The 12,703-nt window shown below is 35.2% G+C and overlaps 1 protein-coding gene across 2 annotated transcripts in view; it reads right to left on the reverse strand.

Moving 5' to 3' along the window:
* Window positions 1–12,703, reverse strand: part of LOC118928680 (transmembrane protease serine 11F) — a 91,611-nt gene that overhangs the window by 36,002 nt on the left and 42,906 nt on the right. For both annotated transcript variants that reach the window (XM_057502283.1, XM_036918144.2), the window contains exon 3: window positions 1,125–1,276. In XM_057502283.1, coding sequence (XP_057358266.1) covers window positions 1,125–1,276 — 152 coding nt within the window. The remainder of the gene's footprint in view (window positions 1–1,124; window positions 1,277–12,703) is intronic.

Below are 12,703 nucleotides of genomic sequence, written 5' to 3' on the forward strand. Positions count from 1 at the left end.
ATTCTAAGAGGGTAATCTTTGTCCTTGACTTTTTTGGCTCTGAGGAGTGATACTCATTCCTTGGCTTGCGGTCCCACTTCACATTGTTCCCTTCCGCCCCCTGCCATCACATAGCCTTCCTCCCTTGATCTTGCCTTTCTCTTATAAGGACCTTGGAGGGCCCATCTAGAAAACTGAGGGCCCATTTAGAGAGTCCAGAATCATCTCTCCTTTCCAAAATCCTTAACTTACATCTGGAAAATCACATCTGGAAAATCTCTTTTGCTGTATGGGTAACACATGTTCCAAGATTAAGACATGGATTAAGACCTTGGAAGTGGGGGGGGTGGTATGATGAGTATTATTTAGCCTACTTCCATGACATTTTTAAAAATACTTTTTTGTTATTTTTATTATCTGTTTACTTTTCTTTTTTGAACACTTGTAGCATTGAGGTGGAGGGCATTTTAAACACAAAACTACTTCACTACATTTTAACCCAAAGAAGATATTAACAAGAAAAACACAATTAAAGAGGATAACTTGATTCATGAGTTTCTAAAAAAATGAGAGTCTAAAAAATGGATATTATCAATCCCCCAGTAAAGTGGGTAGAAAAGTAAACTGATCATGTTGGACAATATTTCCTCTCTTCCTGGAAGGTCTTTCAGAATTAATTCTGTTTCCTTTTCTTTCCCCAGTCATAACACAATCTTTTCTTCCTTCAAAAATAATCTTTAATCTTTAGCCCTTTAAAGATTTTTTTAGGTATTCTTATTATATCAGCTGTCCTTGGGGTAACTCCTTAATATATTGATTTTGGAAAAAAGTATATTAAATTCAACACATGATGTAATTTGTCTTTATTCTGAAGATAATCTTTTGACTTTTCTTGCTCATTTTAAATATGTATTTCTTTTCGATGTGTCTGTCCATGTAATTGTCTATATTGCAAGCTTCACTGGTTGGAAATATGTAACACACAACTTAATACCAGAGCAAGCTATAATTTAAATCAGTAAATGATTAGTAATTAAAATGTTAATATAATGCGAATTACATTTTTTATACAACAGAGAATTTCAAGAAATTAAGTCATGGCACACTTAAGGCACACTTAATAGAAATGTGACCTGGATACTCACCCTCAACAACAAAATGAGTAACAATACCAATTGCAATTCCTATGATTGCTGCAATTGCCAATGTAAAAAGAGCTAGACGTATAGGGTCCCAAAATTGCTGTCTTCTTTGATATTTAACTTGTGGGTAATCAGCCTCTGAAAACTCAACTGGTCTGTGATAACAGAAATAAACAGTAAAACAACAAAGAAAATCATTATGGTTCTACTTTATGTTAACTTGCTATGTTCCTCTAAGAAAATAGTTTATACTTCTAAATAACAATAGGATACTCAGATCTTGAAAAGAATACAAGGTTTTTAACTCCCTAACACTCCAGTCACTCTGTAAATTTTGATTCAAGTTCTGATGTTGACATTCAAGTGAAGATATCTTCCCACTGCATTTTGTCTGGCACATTGGCAATTTTGGGTGGTGAAATACAAAGACTCACTTAATAAACTGGTAATTTATAAATATCACTTTCATATTTCAATAAGGAAGTTTTTAGCAATAAAGTTATCTAATAATCTCTTTAGTTCTGCTTGATTAAAAATATTTTAATATGAATACTTTTTGAATGACCTTAAATTTTTTCTTAATGACTTGTGTATATACAAGTGTGTGTGTGTGTATGTACATGTGTATATCTTAATGGCTTGTACATGAAATATGTACGTAAATATGTACATACACACACAGTGGAATATTACTCAGCTACGAGAAAGAATGAACTCTTGCCATTTGCAATAACATGGATGGACCTAGAGGGTGTTATACTAACTAAAATAAGTCAGGCAGAGAAAGACAAATACCATAATTTCACTTATATGTGGAATCTAGAAAAACAAAGCAAACGAATGAAAAAGAAATGGAATTACAAATACAGAGAACAAACTTGTGGTTGCCACTGGGGAGAGGGTGGGAAGACAGGTGAAATAGGTGAAGTGTAACAAAACAAATATGTCATGAGAATGAAAGGAGCAGTATAGGGAATATAGTCAGTAATATTATAATAAATTTTGATGGTGACAGATAGTAACTACACTTTTCGTGGTTGAATCATTGTGTTGTACACCTGAAACAAATATAATACTGTATGTCAACTATACTTCAGTTAAAAAATTTTTCTTAATGACTTGTTTTAAAAGTAGCGACATTACTTTTGAAGATGTGGTCATGGTTCTTTGCATTTTGTTAGCCTCTCCCAATGAAATCCAAAAGTTGGCCTTTATTACTTCATTTTCCCAACCTACAAATAAGATCCAATACTTGATATTTTGTTAATGAGATATTTTTGAAAGGTTTTATGTTTTTATTTTATCTAATAAATGTTTACTCTAAACTTTATGCATTAAATGAAATGATAGAAAGTCCTTAGAATAGTACTTATCACATTATAACAATGTTTCAAAACTATTCTTGGCCCATAGAAGTATAAATATTTTAAGATAGAGTTTTTGCCTTTAGGACACCCACATCTTAAAAGGAGATAATAAATATGGAAACAAGTAATTAATATATAGTATGAACTGTATCAAAATAAAACTGTGCAAGAAGAGAAAGCAATTAACTTTTTGGAGGGCTGTGAATGTTAGGGGATTTTATCAGGAAGGTAACGATTAAATTATGAGTATTAAGTTTTCTCCTGGTATAAAAAAGAATATAAAAAGTTCTCAGACTTATTAAGACTTTTATTGACTCCCCATCTTCTGCAGAGTTGATTTCAAGCTGTTTACTTTAGGTTATGAGACTCCTCATGAGCTGGTCCAGCCCACCAATCTTACCAGACTCTTTTACTGGTACAGCAGAAAATGACATGTGCAAAAACCTCCACAAAAGTGTAGGATGTGAAACAGCTTTCATTACTGATATAGTTGTCCCTCTTTATCCATAGAGGATATGTTCCAAGACCCACTGTGGAGGCCTACTATTTTTTTCCTATACATATAAACCTATGATAAAATTTAATTTATAAATTAGGCACAGTAAGAGATTAACAATAGTAACCAATAATAAATAGAACATATTATACTACAGTAAAAGTTCTGTGAATATGGTCTCTCTCTGTTTCTCTCTAAAAGCATTGTACTGTAACTTACCCTTCTTCTTGTGATGATGTGAAATGATAAAATGACTACGTGAAGAGATGAAATGAGGTGAATAATGTAGGCATTGTGATTTAGTGTTAGGTTACTATTGACCTTCTGATGATAAATCAGAAGGAGAATCATCTGCTTCTGGACCTTGACGGCCCTGGGTAACTGAAACCATAGAAAGTGAAACCACAAATAAGGGGGGACTAGTGTAATTAGCACTGGGAATAAAAAATATACATAAAATATGGCATTTGCCCTCAAAGAATTTATGGTCTCTCAAAGTCTGTTCACAATTGCAAGTCTTTCACAGCACTGTTGTACCAGAAAGAGGGTCTGGTAAGAATGGTGGGCTGGACCAGCTCATGAGGAGTCTCATAACCTAAAGTAAACCATCTTGAAATCAACTCTGCAGAAGACAGGGAGGCAATAAAAGTTTTAATGAGACTGAGAATTTAGAATAATCACAGATGCAGAAATGTAGTTGGGGATTAGAGCAAGAGTGAAGACAGGAAGACAAGTTTAGAGGTCATTTTGAAGATTCAGGAAAGGATGGTGAGGACCTGAGCTAAAGCTGAGGCAGTGGGGTGAAGAGAAGGAGATGGATTTAGCTCCAATTCTTAAGCTGTATGGACTGGTTGTTTAACTGTAGGACAAGAAAAGGGTTACTGGCTCCCTTGTTTTGATGTCCAGGTAAATGATTGTGCCTCCTGGCAAAATGAGAAAGATTAAGGAAGAGACTGTGTTTCCAATTCAGACATCAGTATTGTTAATAATGAGCAGGGTCTGTCTTGGGTTTAAGCCAAATGGAAAGTACTCATTTTATGCCCTTTTCTCTTTGACTCATTCTATTGCAGTTGTGTCACTAACACCTGTTTGAATGACTCTAATAAAAAATATCTGTTAAGGCTGATATTATACAACCCAAGAAAACAAAAAAGTTACCAATGTCCCCTTGCAATACCTTCCTCCCACCCATAATTGAATTCTCCATATCCAGAATCTATGGCATTAATTATCCTTGCTTATGTAGTTTGTGGATATTTTGGTTGCTGTAATCTTTCTTCTCACTTTCTTTTCTCCTAAGTTTTGTCAATTTGGTTGCTATGCCCCGAGTCCTTCAAGATGCAAGAAATGACAAATTCTGTCAAATATGGTGGTGTTGGCCACATATGAAGTCATGATAGTATTGCATCTTATTAAAGGAGAATTTTCAAAACCATGGTCATATTTAATTCTAAAATAAATTTACTCTCGTGATCAGCTATGATCATTTTCATGTAACTGTAATGCTAGCTTTATCTTATGGAAGTGAAATAAGTTTTACCAATACTCATTCATGCTTCCAAGCAGAGCTGGCAGAAGCATTAGGCCCATACTGGCTAATTGCAAAGGAAGTGGTGTTCTCCCTAGTCAGGGAAAATAAGGTCATAAAACCCCAATAAAATATTCAGAAAATTTTTAAAAATCTGTTTTTTAGACTGTTACAAAGTGTTTGGGATGAGCCATGATAAACAAAACAAAATGCAGTCAAGGCAGTTGAATGGTTGAAATAAACTTTGAGAATGTGGCTATGGTAAGTTAGAAAAGATTATTTTAAATTTTAACTGGTTCAAACTTTGAACAAGATTGTTTTATTTTGTTGGCATTTAAAATCACTTTATATATCCCTATATGTGTATTCTGATTTGTACATGACAATTATTTCCTCATTTAGGTCTGAATCTGAATCTGATGTTAAATGGAATTTTTTAACAGCCTTATATTGAACATTGCAGTGCATCTTTTAAAAGAGAATTAAACATAAATTTGTTCTGTTGTATCTGTTTAAGAAAGAATTAAGCATTACTTTGTTCTTTAATGTTTATTACTGAGAGAGAAGGGTAGTTTGTTTTGCCTTGTTTTATTTTCTTCATGTTAAAGTAAAATGAAAACAAAAAATGGGAAATATAAATGCAGAAGGAAAATACTACTCAGATTTACTCCTCTATTTAAGCAAACATTTAAGGTTAAATGGAAAATGTTGGTATATTTCAGGATAGACATAAACACAAACCAACTGGGTTTAACGCTGGTTTTGCTACCAGAAAGTTAGTTAAACTCTGTGATTCTGTAAAATGAGGAACAAAAGCATTTTATGGCTTTGTTAGGACCAAAAATAGTACAAATAAATAATATTAAGTAACAAATCAGACGATAGCCCTGTTTGTTTCCTTCACAGAAACAAATGACTTTTTTTTGCTCTTTTATTATGCTTTTGGTCTTGTCTCTAAGTATAATTCTTCAGATGATCTGACAGTTTATATTAAAATACATTTCCATATTTTCTCCAGAGTTATCATGTAAGTCAACACAATTACTTTCCAAGTTAATCATGCAATATTTTTCTTTATAATTTGTGAAAATCATTGTTTCTGGATTTCTTACAAAATTAGTAATAAACTTATGTCTAGATGCATAGACATCAGGAACATAAATCTTTCAGTTGTCAATGCAAATATTCTTTGACTAGTTCAGCTGGTTCCACATACCAACCACTCAGCAACATTAAAATAAAACCATGATGCTCAGTCCAATGACAACAATCTCAGAATATTTAAAATGAAACTCATACCTTTATTCTAACAATCTTCTGGGAGCATAAGTTATCGTTTAATGCTTCACTGTGGATACCAAATAAAAATGGCATTGTATGACATCACAGTAAGTGTAGTGATGATATATAAAAGAACCATAATGTTTAGAAGTTCATAACATTTTAAAAAATCCATTAAAATAAAAAAAATACAGAAACTAAAGCATTTTGGTAACCTGAATAGAAATAAAAATTGAATGGTTTACAGTAATGAAGTACATCTGGAAATAATATTTGAAAAGCATAAAATTTAGCATCAGAAATCCAAGGCTCAAGTTTGGTTACATATTGACCCTGTTATCTTATTGTCTCTGATTCTAAGAATCCCTTGTCTGTTAAATTAGGATAATAATATCCCCCACCTCTGGGTTGTTGTAAGGATTTTTAAAAAGTTGTATATGAGATATTTCATAATTTCTGAAGAACTGTATGAATAAGAAGTCAGAAACCATCTTCTAGCAAAATAATAGATTATACTACTTTGTATCTAATCCTCATATCTAGAATAATTCCTTACATAAGTGTTACTGCTCTTTGAATGAATGAAGAATGAAAGAAATACAGTCTAGGTCCTTGATCCAGAAAAATTATCTGTATACAAGATTGAAAGTATTCTAAAATGTAAGTGATGGTTCCAGATCAAGACAGTGATGTAGGAAGATCTTGAGCTCACTCTCTTTTGTAGGCACACCAAATCTACAGCTACATACGGAACAATTTCCTCTGGAAAGAAAACTAAAATCTATCTGAGTGACTCCTGTACGTCAGGCAAATGAGAAAGAAACCACACTGAAATAGGTTGTCAGGAAAGTCTGAGACACAATCTTGCCATAAACCCCACCCCAAGCACGGTGACCTACAATTGGGAAAGAACTCAGAACTCAGAGCTTCTTCCTGAGGAGAGAAGGGTTTGAACCCCAGATCAGGCACTCCAACTGTTAAGACCTAAGAGATGAGCTCCCAAATACCTGGCTCTGAAAACCAGCAGGGCTTGCATCTACCAACTCAAGAAACAAAAGCAAAAATAAACAGCTCTTAAAGGGCTCACATGTGCACTCACTCAGGGCTCAACTATTTAATTCTTATGATTTAATGCAGCTAGATACAGCAGACTAACTATGTTATCACAGACCAAAAGGGTGTTTTTTAAAAAGCACAGTCTTGCACCTTTCATTCTAGACACCCTCCTAAATGTTCTGACCAAGAGAGCAAACAGAACCTCTTAATATGGCACACCTCCCTAATGCCACCTGTGCAGATTGACAAGTCTGAGAGATATGTTCTCTTTAAGAGGCAGACTCTTTGACGATAAGCTCTGTAATCATACCGAAGTACATAGGTGGGACATTTTGCCTACTCTTAATACTAAGTTGTAATAAACTCTATAAATATTGTATCAGAGGTGGCTCTGACTGTTGGACATAAAACACTCAGTTTTTAGAGAGAGGCTACAGCTAATTCAGAAGTTTAAACTGAAATTTCAGTAGTTGAAATTTCAAGAAGTTTTTTATTTAAGCAATTGAAATAGATTTGTTTTTCCCCAAAACTTTTACAGACCTTTTCTTAAAATGGAGTTTTTTTAGGACAAATTAATCTGGGTTTTGACTATTGTACTTTACGTAGAAGTATGCAGAAACAGGTCACCTTCCTCTGTATTTGTGCAGTAAACGGCCTGTGTATTTTTTATATTGGACACAGTGGTGAGATTGTTGAATGATTGACACACGATTTAAACCTCAATCTCTGTTTATCTTTGAGATTACTGATCTTTATATGAGAATCAATGGAACAAAGCTGTTCAAAATACAATGAAATATGGAAATACATGGAAAAGTCATAATATTTTGACCAGATTAAAGAATAATGAATTAGAAATAAGTCATGACAATGAAGATAGCCTATTAGTACCTAAATTGTTCCAGAATTCTCAAAGTTAATCCATTTGTACACTTTTAAAAAAGTCAAATTGAATAAAATGTAAGCATATATGGTTCAGGTGGACTGAACAAGCCACATGAGGGCACTCACATGATGAGAGAGAGAGATCCCCAAGCTGGAGTAAAGCTTCCTTAAACCAAATACCAAGACCAGATAACCCCTAGATGGAGTAATTAAAGAGTCAGAGGGCAAAAGGTTAATTTTTAAATTTATATTTACAATTTATTTTTCGCTTGTCATTTTGCTTAATATGACTTGAGCCACTGATTTGAGACACTTTACAGCATGTGGTTTAATTCAGTCCTCTGCATTTTTAAAATTAATTTTATTATCATTAATCTATAATTACATGAAAAACATTATGGTTACTAGACTCCCCCTTCACCAAGTCCCCCCACACAAACCCCATTACAGTCACTGTCCATCAGCGTAGTAAGATGCTATAGACTCACTACTTGTCTTCTCTGTGTTGCACATCCCTCCCTATGCACCCCCACATTATATATGCTAATTGTAAGGCCCCCTTTCTTTTTCCCTGTCCTTATCCCTCTCTTCCCACCCCTCCTGCCCACTCCCTTTCCCTTTGGTAACCGTTAGTCCATTCTTGGGTTCTGTGATTCTGCTGCTGTTTTGTTCCTTCCATTTTTCTTTGTTCTTATACTCCACAGATGAGTGAAATCATTTGGTACTTGTCTTTCTCTGCCTGGCTTATTTCACTGAGCATAATACCCTCTAGCTCCATCCATGTTGTTGCAAATGGTAGGATTTGTTTTCTTCTTATGGATGAATAATATTCCATTGTGTATATGTACCACATCTTCTTTATCCATTCATCTATTAATGGACACTTAGGTTGCTTCCATTTCTTGGCTATTGTAAATAATGCTGCGATAAACATAGGGATGCATCTGTCTTTTTCAAACTGGAGTGCTGTATTCTTAGGGTAAATTCCTAGAAGTGGAATTCCTGGGTCAAATGGTATTTCTATTTTGCACTTTTTGAGGAACCTCCATACTGCTTTCCACAATGGTTGGACTAATCTGCATTCCCACCTGCAGTGAAGGAGGGTTCCCCTTTCTCCGCAATCTCGCCAACATTTGTTGTTGTTTGTCTTTTGGATGGTGGCGATCCTTACTGGTGTGAGGTGATATCTCATTGTGGTTTTAATTTGCATTTCTCTGATGACAAGCGATGTGGAGCATCTTTTCATGTGTCTGTTTGCCATCTGAATTTCTTCTTTGGAGAACTGTCTGTTCAGCTCCTCTGCCCATTTTTTAATTGGATTGTTCACTTTTTGTTTGTTGAGGTGCGTGAGCTCTTTATATATTTTGGATGTCATTTGTCCTCTGCATTTTTTAAACTTTATCTGTTTTAGTTTATTTGTTATAAAATTTGTATTTGAATGAGTTCACTACAAAAAGATATTGAATCAAAAAACAAATACTGAATCATTTTTCCCATTTCTAGACTTCCCACTAGAGATTGCGATCGATTTTCTGAGGTTATATCACCAGAAAGCATTTATGCTATTTTGAATAGTTATTTGTTGGTTTAGGATTGATTGAATAATTCTCAGCTTCTCTGAACTGATTGTAATCTACTGCTTTTCAAGTCACATTGTCTATATCTATCTATATCCATATCAGTATCTATATTTATATCTATATCTGTATCTATGGCTACATACACACACACATATATATGTAACAGAGGCATTTAATAACTACAGTATTCAATTTGTTGGTGTGGAGGCAGTTTGGTCTAAGTCTTATAAACTCAGTTATTATTTACTTTCTCTGAACTTCAAATAGACTAGAAGTTTTTCCAGTATGTTTTCTCTCTCAGAGTCTTACTATGTGACTATTGAGTTCATGATACAGGGTCCCCAAACTACATGTGAATAATATGAAACTTTTTTATTGATGTAAAATATGTCGTGTTGCTAGACAAAGCTCTCCTAGTACTGAACTTGGAATATACTGAGAGCAACATGAATCATCTAGAGAGTGGGATTGTTGGCTGTTCTTTTTTTTATACTTAATTCAAGTCAATTAAGAAACTTTTACTATATGCCTAATATAGTCCAAATAGTGGGGATACAAACAATTTTTTATTTAATTTTTAATTAAATATTATGTAAAAAGACATATGCTTTGTATTCAAGGGGCTTATGGTACAGTATAAAGATATGAAATAATAAAATAAATATAGTGCCATAGAGAAAATTATAAGATTTACCAAATACAGTGATAAGCAAATAAGGAGGGGGGAATTCTGGGAAGATGGCAGAGTGAAGAAAGCATGAATCCACCTTCTCCCACCTACACACTGAATCTACACCTACACAGAGGGCATTTCACCCTGAAGAAGAATGGTGACCTAAGTGAACACCTTCTGTACAATGAGGGACAGAAAGATCACATTCTGAAAAGCCAACATGATAAGAAAGACAGAAGCAAGGTAACCGTGAAAACACTACTCTCAGCTCAGTGACCTGTAGGGAAGATATCACTGAGAAAGCCAGGCATGGACTCGCTGCCCTCAGGCATGTAAAAAAACCTTGCAGTTTAAAGTGCAACTAGATCATAAGTGAAGGAACCTAAGTTTCAGACCTAAACACTTGCTGTTTGGAAAATAAACTATTTGAGGCAATTGGGGATCAGAGGAGGTGGCCAGCACCATTGTTTGCTTTCTTTCTGCACATCTTAGTGTGGCTGAGAGCAGGATCTGGGTGTACATACCAATCTCAGACTTGGTCTAGGCAGCTCCCTGACCATAACCAGATGTGCCTGCAGGAGATCCAGAATTCTGCCTTACTGCCTGCTGCCTACTGCCATCCACTATCCCAGCCGCCATCAGTGGATTGGAAAGTTGCCAAACCACTGGTAAGATGAATGAAACCAGGGTGGTGCCTCTCAGGCAACTTTCAAGAGGGGCCCGGAGCTCAGAGGGCCTGAGGAGGAAAGTGCACAGAGCCTGACTTTAATGCCACCAGTGGACCCAGTGGGCACCTGACATAGGAATTCCTGGGAGCAGTCCCCAGTGGCCCAGAATGTGTATAGGCATATGGGTGAGGAGGCACAGGGAATTCGTTTGTTGCCAATCCAGAAGTTAACTGGATTGTGCCCACAATTTGCCAGTGGCCCATCATCTTGCCTCTGTGAGCACAGAACTCATAGGGGTCCACTGAGGAGCCCCTCCAATAGGCCCCAAAGGCTTCACCCCTGGGGCCATGCCCTGGGAACCCCAAAACCAGGATAAAGTCCATCTCACACTTACTTAGCCTCCCACATGCCAAAAACAAGAAGCATTTATAGTATACACAGGGAACTGTCCCACACAAAGCCAATTCTGCAAGACTGAGAGAGTGAGCCCTTTCAACTAATTCTTAGAACCAAGGACAGAAAGTCATACATAATGAGGAGACAGAGGAATATGCTCCAAATGACAAAAAAAGAAAAAAAAACACAGAAAAAACTAAATGAAGCCCAATGAAAAGTTTAAAGCAATAAGTTATAAAGATACTCTCTGGACATTAGAAAACAGTAGCAGAACTCAAGGTGGACTGCAACAAAGAGATAGAAAGTCTGAAAAAGAACCAAGCAGAGGTAAAGAATTGAATAGACAAAAAAAAAAAATATGCTGGAGGGAATGTACAGCAGATTAATGGATGCAGAAGAATGGATCAGTTAATTGGAAGATAGAGTAATGGGAAGCACTCAAGCTGAACAGCAGAATGAAGAAAGAATTAAATGAGGATGGGGTAAGATTGCTCTAGCATAGTACCAAACATCCTAACATCTGCAATATAAGAGTCCCAGGAGGAGAAGAGAGAGGAAGAAAGAGTGGAAATTTATCTGAAAAGATAATAGCTTAAACTTTGCTAACCTGGGAAAGGAAACAGTCTACTAAGACCAGGAAGCAGAGAGTTCCAAACAAGATAAACTCAAGGAGGCCCATAACAAGACACACTGTAACCAAAATATCAGAGGTAAAAGACAAAGAAAGAATGTGAAATGTAGCTAGATAAAAGTAAAAAATTACATATAAGGAAAATCCTCTAAGGCTATTAGCCAATTTTTCTGCAGGAACTGTACAGGCCAGAAGGGACTAACATGATATATTCAAAGTGCTTAACAGGAAAAAAAACCTCCAGCCAAGAATACTCTATTCAGCAAGGTTAACATTCAGAATTGAAAGAGAGATAAAGAGCTTCATAAATAAACATAAGCTAAAAGAGTTCACTGCTACTAAACCAGCCTTATAAGAAATGCTAAAGGGACTTCTTTAAGAGGAAATGAGAAAACTGTAACTAGCAGCTACAAATTTAAGAAAGGGAAAACTTTCCATTGCTAAAGAAAACATATAGCAGAAGTAGAAGATCAATTATTTAAAACCTAGTATTAAGGTCAAAAATACAAAAGTAATAAAAGGAATTGCATTTAAAAATTAAGGGAATCTCTTAATAAAAAGGTGTAATAAGTGATATTACATACATAAAATGAGGAGGAGTAAGAAATGTAGTGCTGTTAGAATGTGTTGGAACTTAAGTGACCATCAATTTATTGTACAGTATTATGTTCATAGGAATTCATATAAGAACCCCATAGTAACCACAAGCCAAAACTTATAATAGATACACAAAAAAGAGAATGGAACCCAACCATAAACCAAATAAAGTCATAAAACATAAGACAAGAGAGAGAGCGAGAGAGAAAAGGAAAGATCAGAGCAGAACAGCAAAAACAGCCAGGAAACATTTAACAAAATGGCAACAAATACATATACATCAATAATTACTTTAAATATAAATGGCCTAAACACTCCAATCAAAAGAAATAGGGCAACTGAATGGAAAAATAATACCCAACTATTTTCTGCCTACAAGAGACTCAATTCAGGCCTAAAGACACACAGACTGAAACTGAAGGGA

Source organism: Manis pentadactyla, chromosome 5, assembly GCF_030020395.1.
Source record: "Manis pentadactyla isolate mManPen7 chromosome 5, mManPen7.hap1, whole genome shotgun sequence".
NCBI lineage: Eukaryota > Metazoa > Chordata > Mammalia > Pholidota > Manidae > Manis > Manis pentadactyla.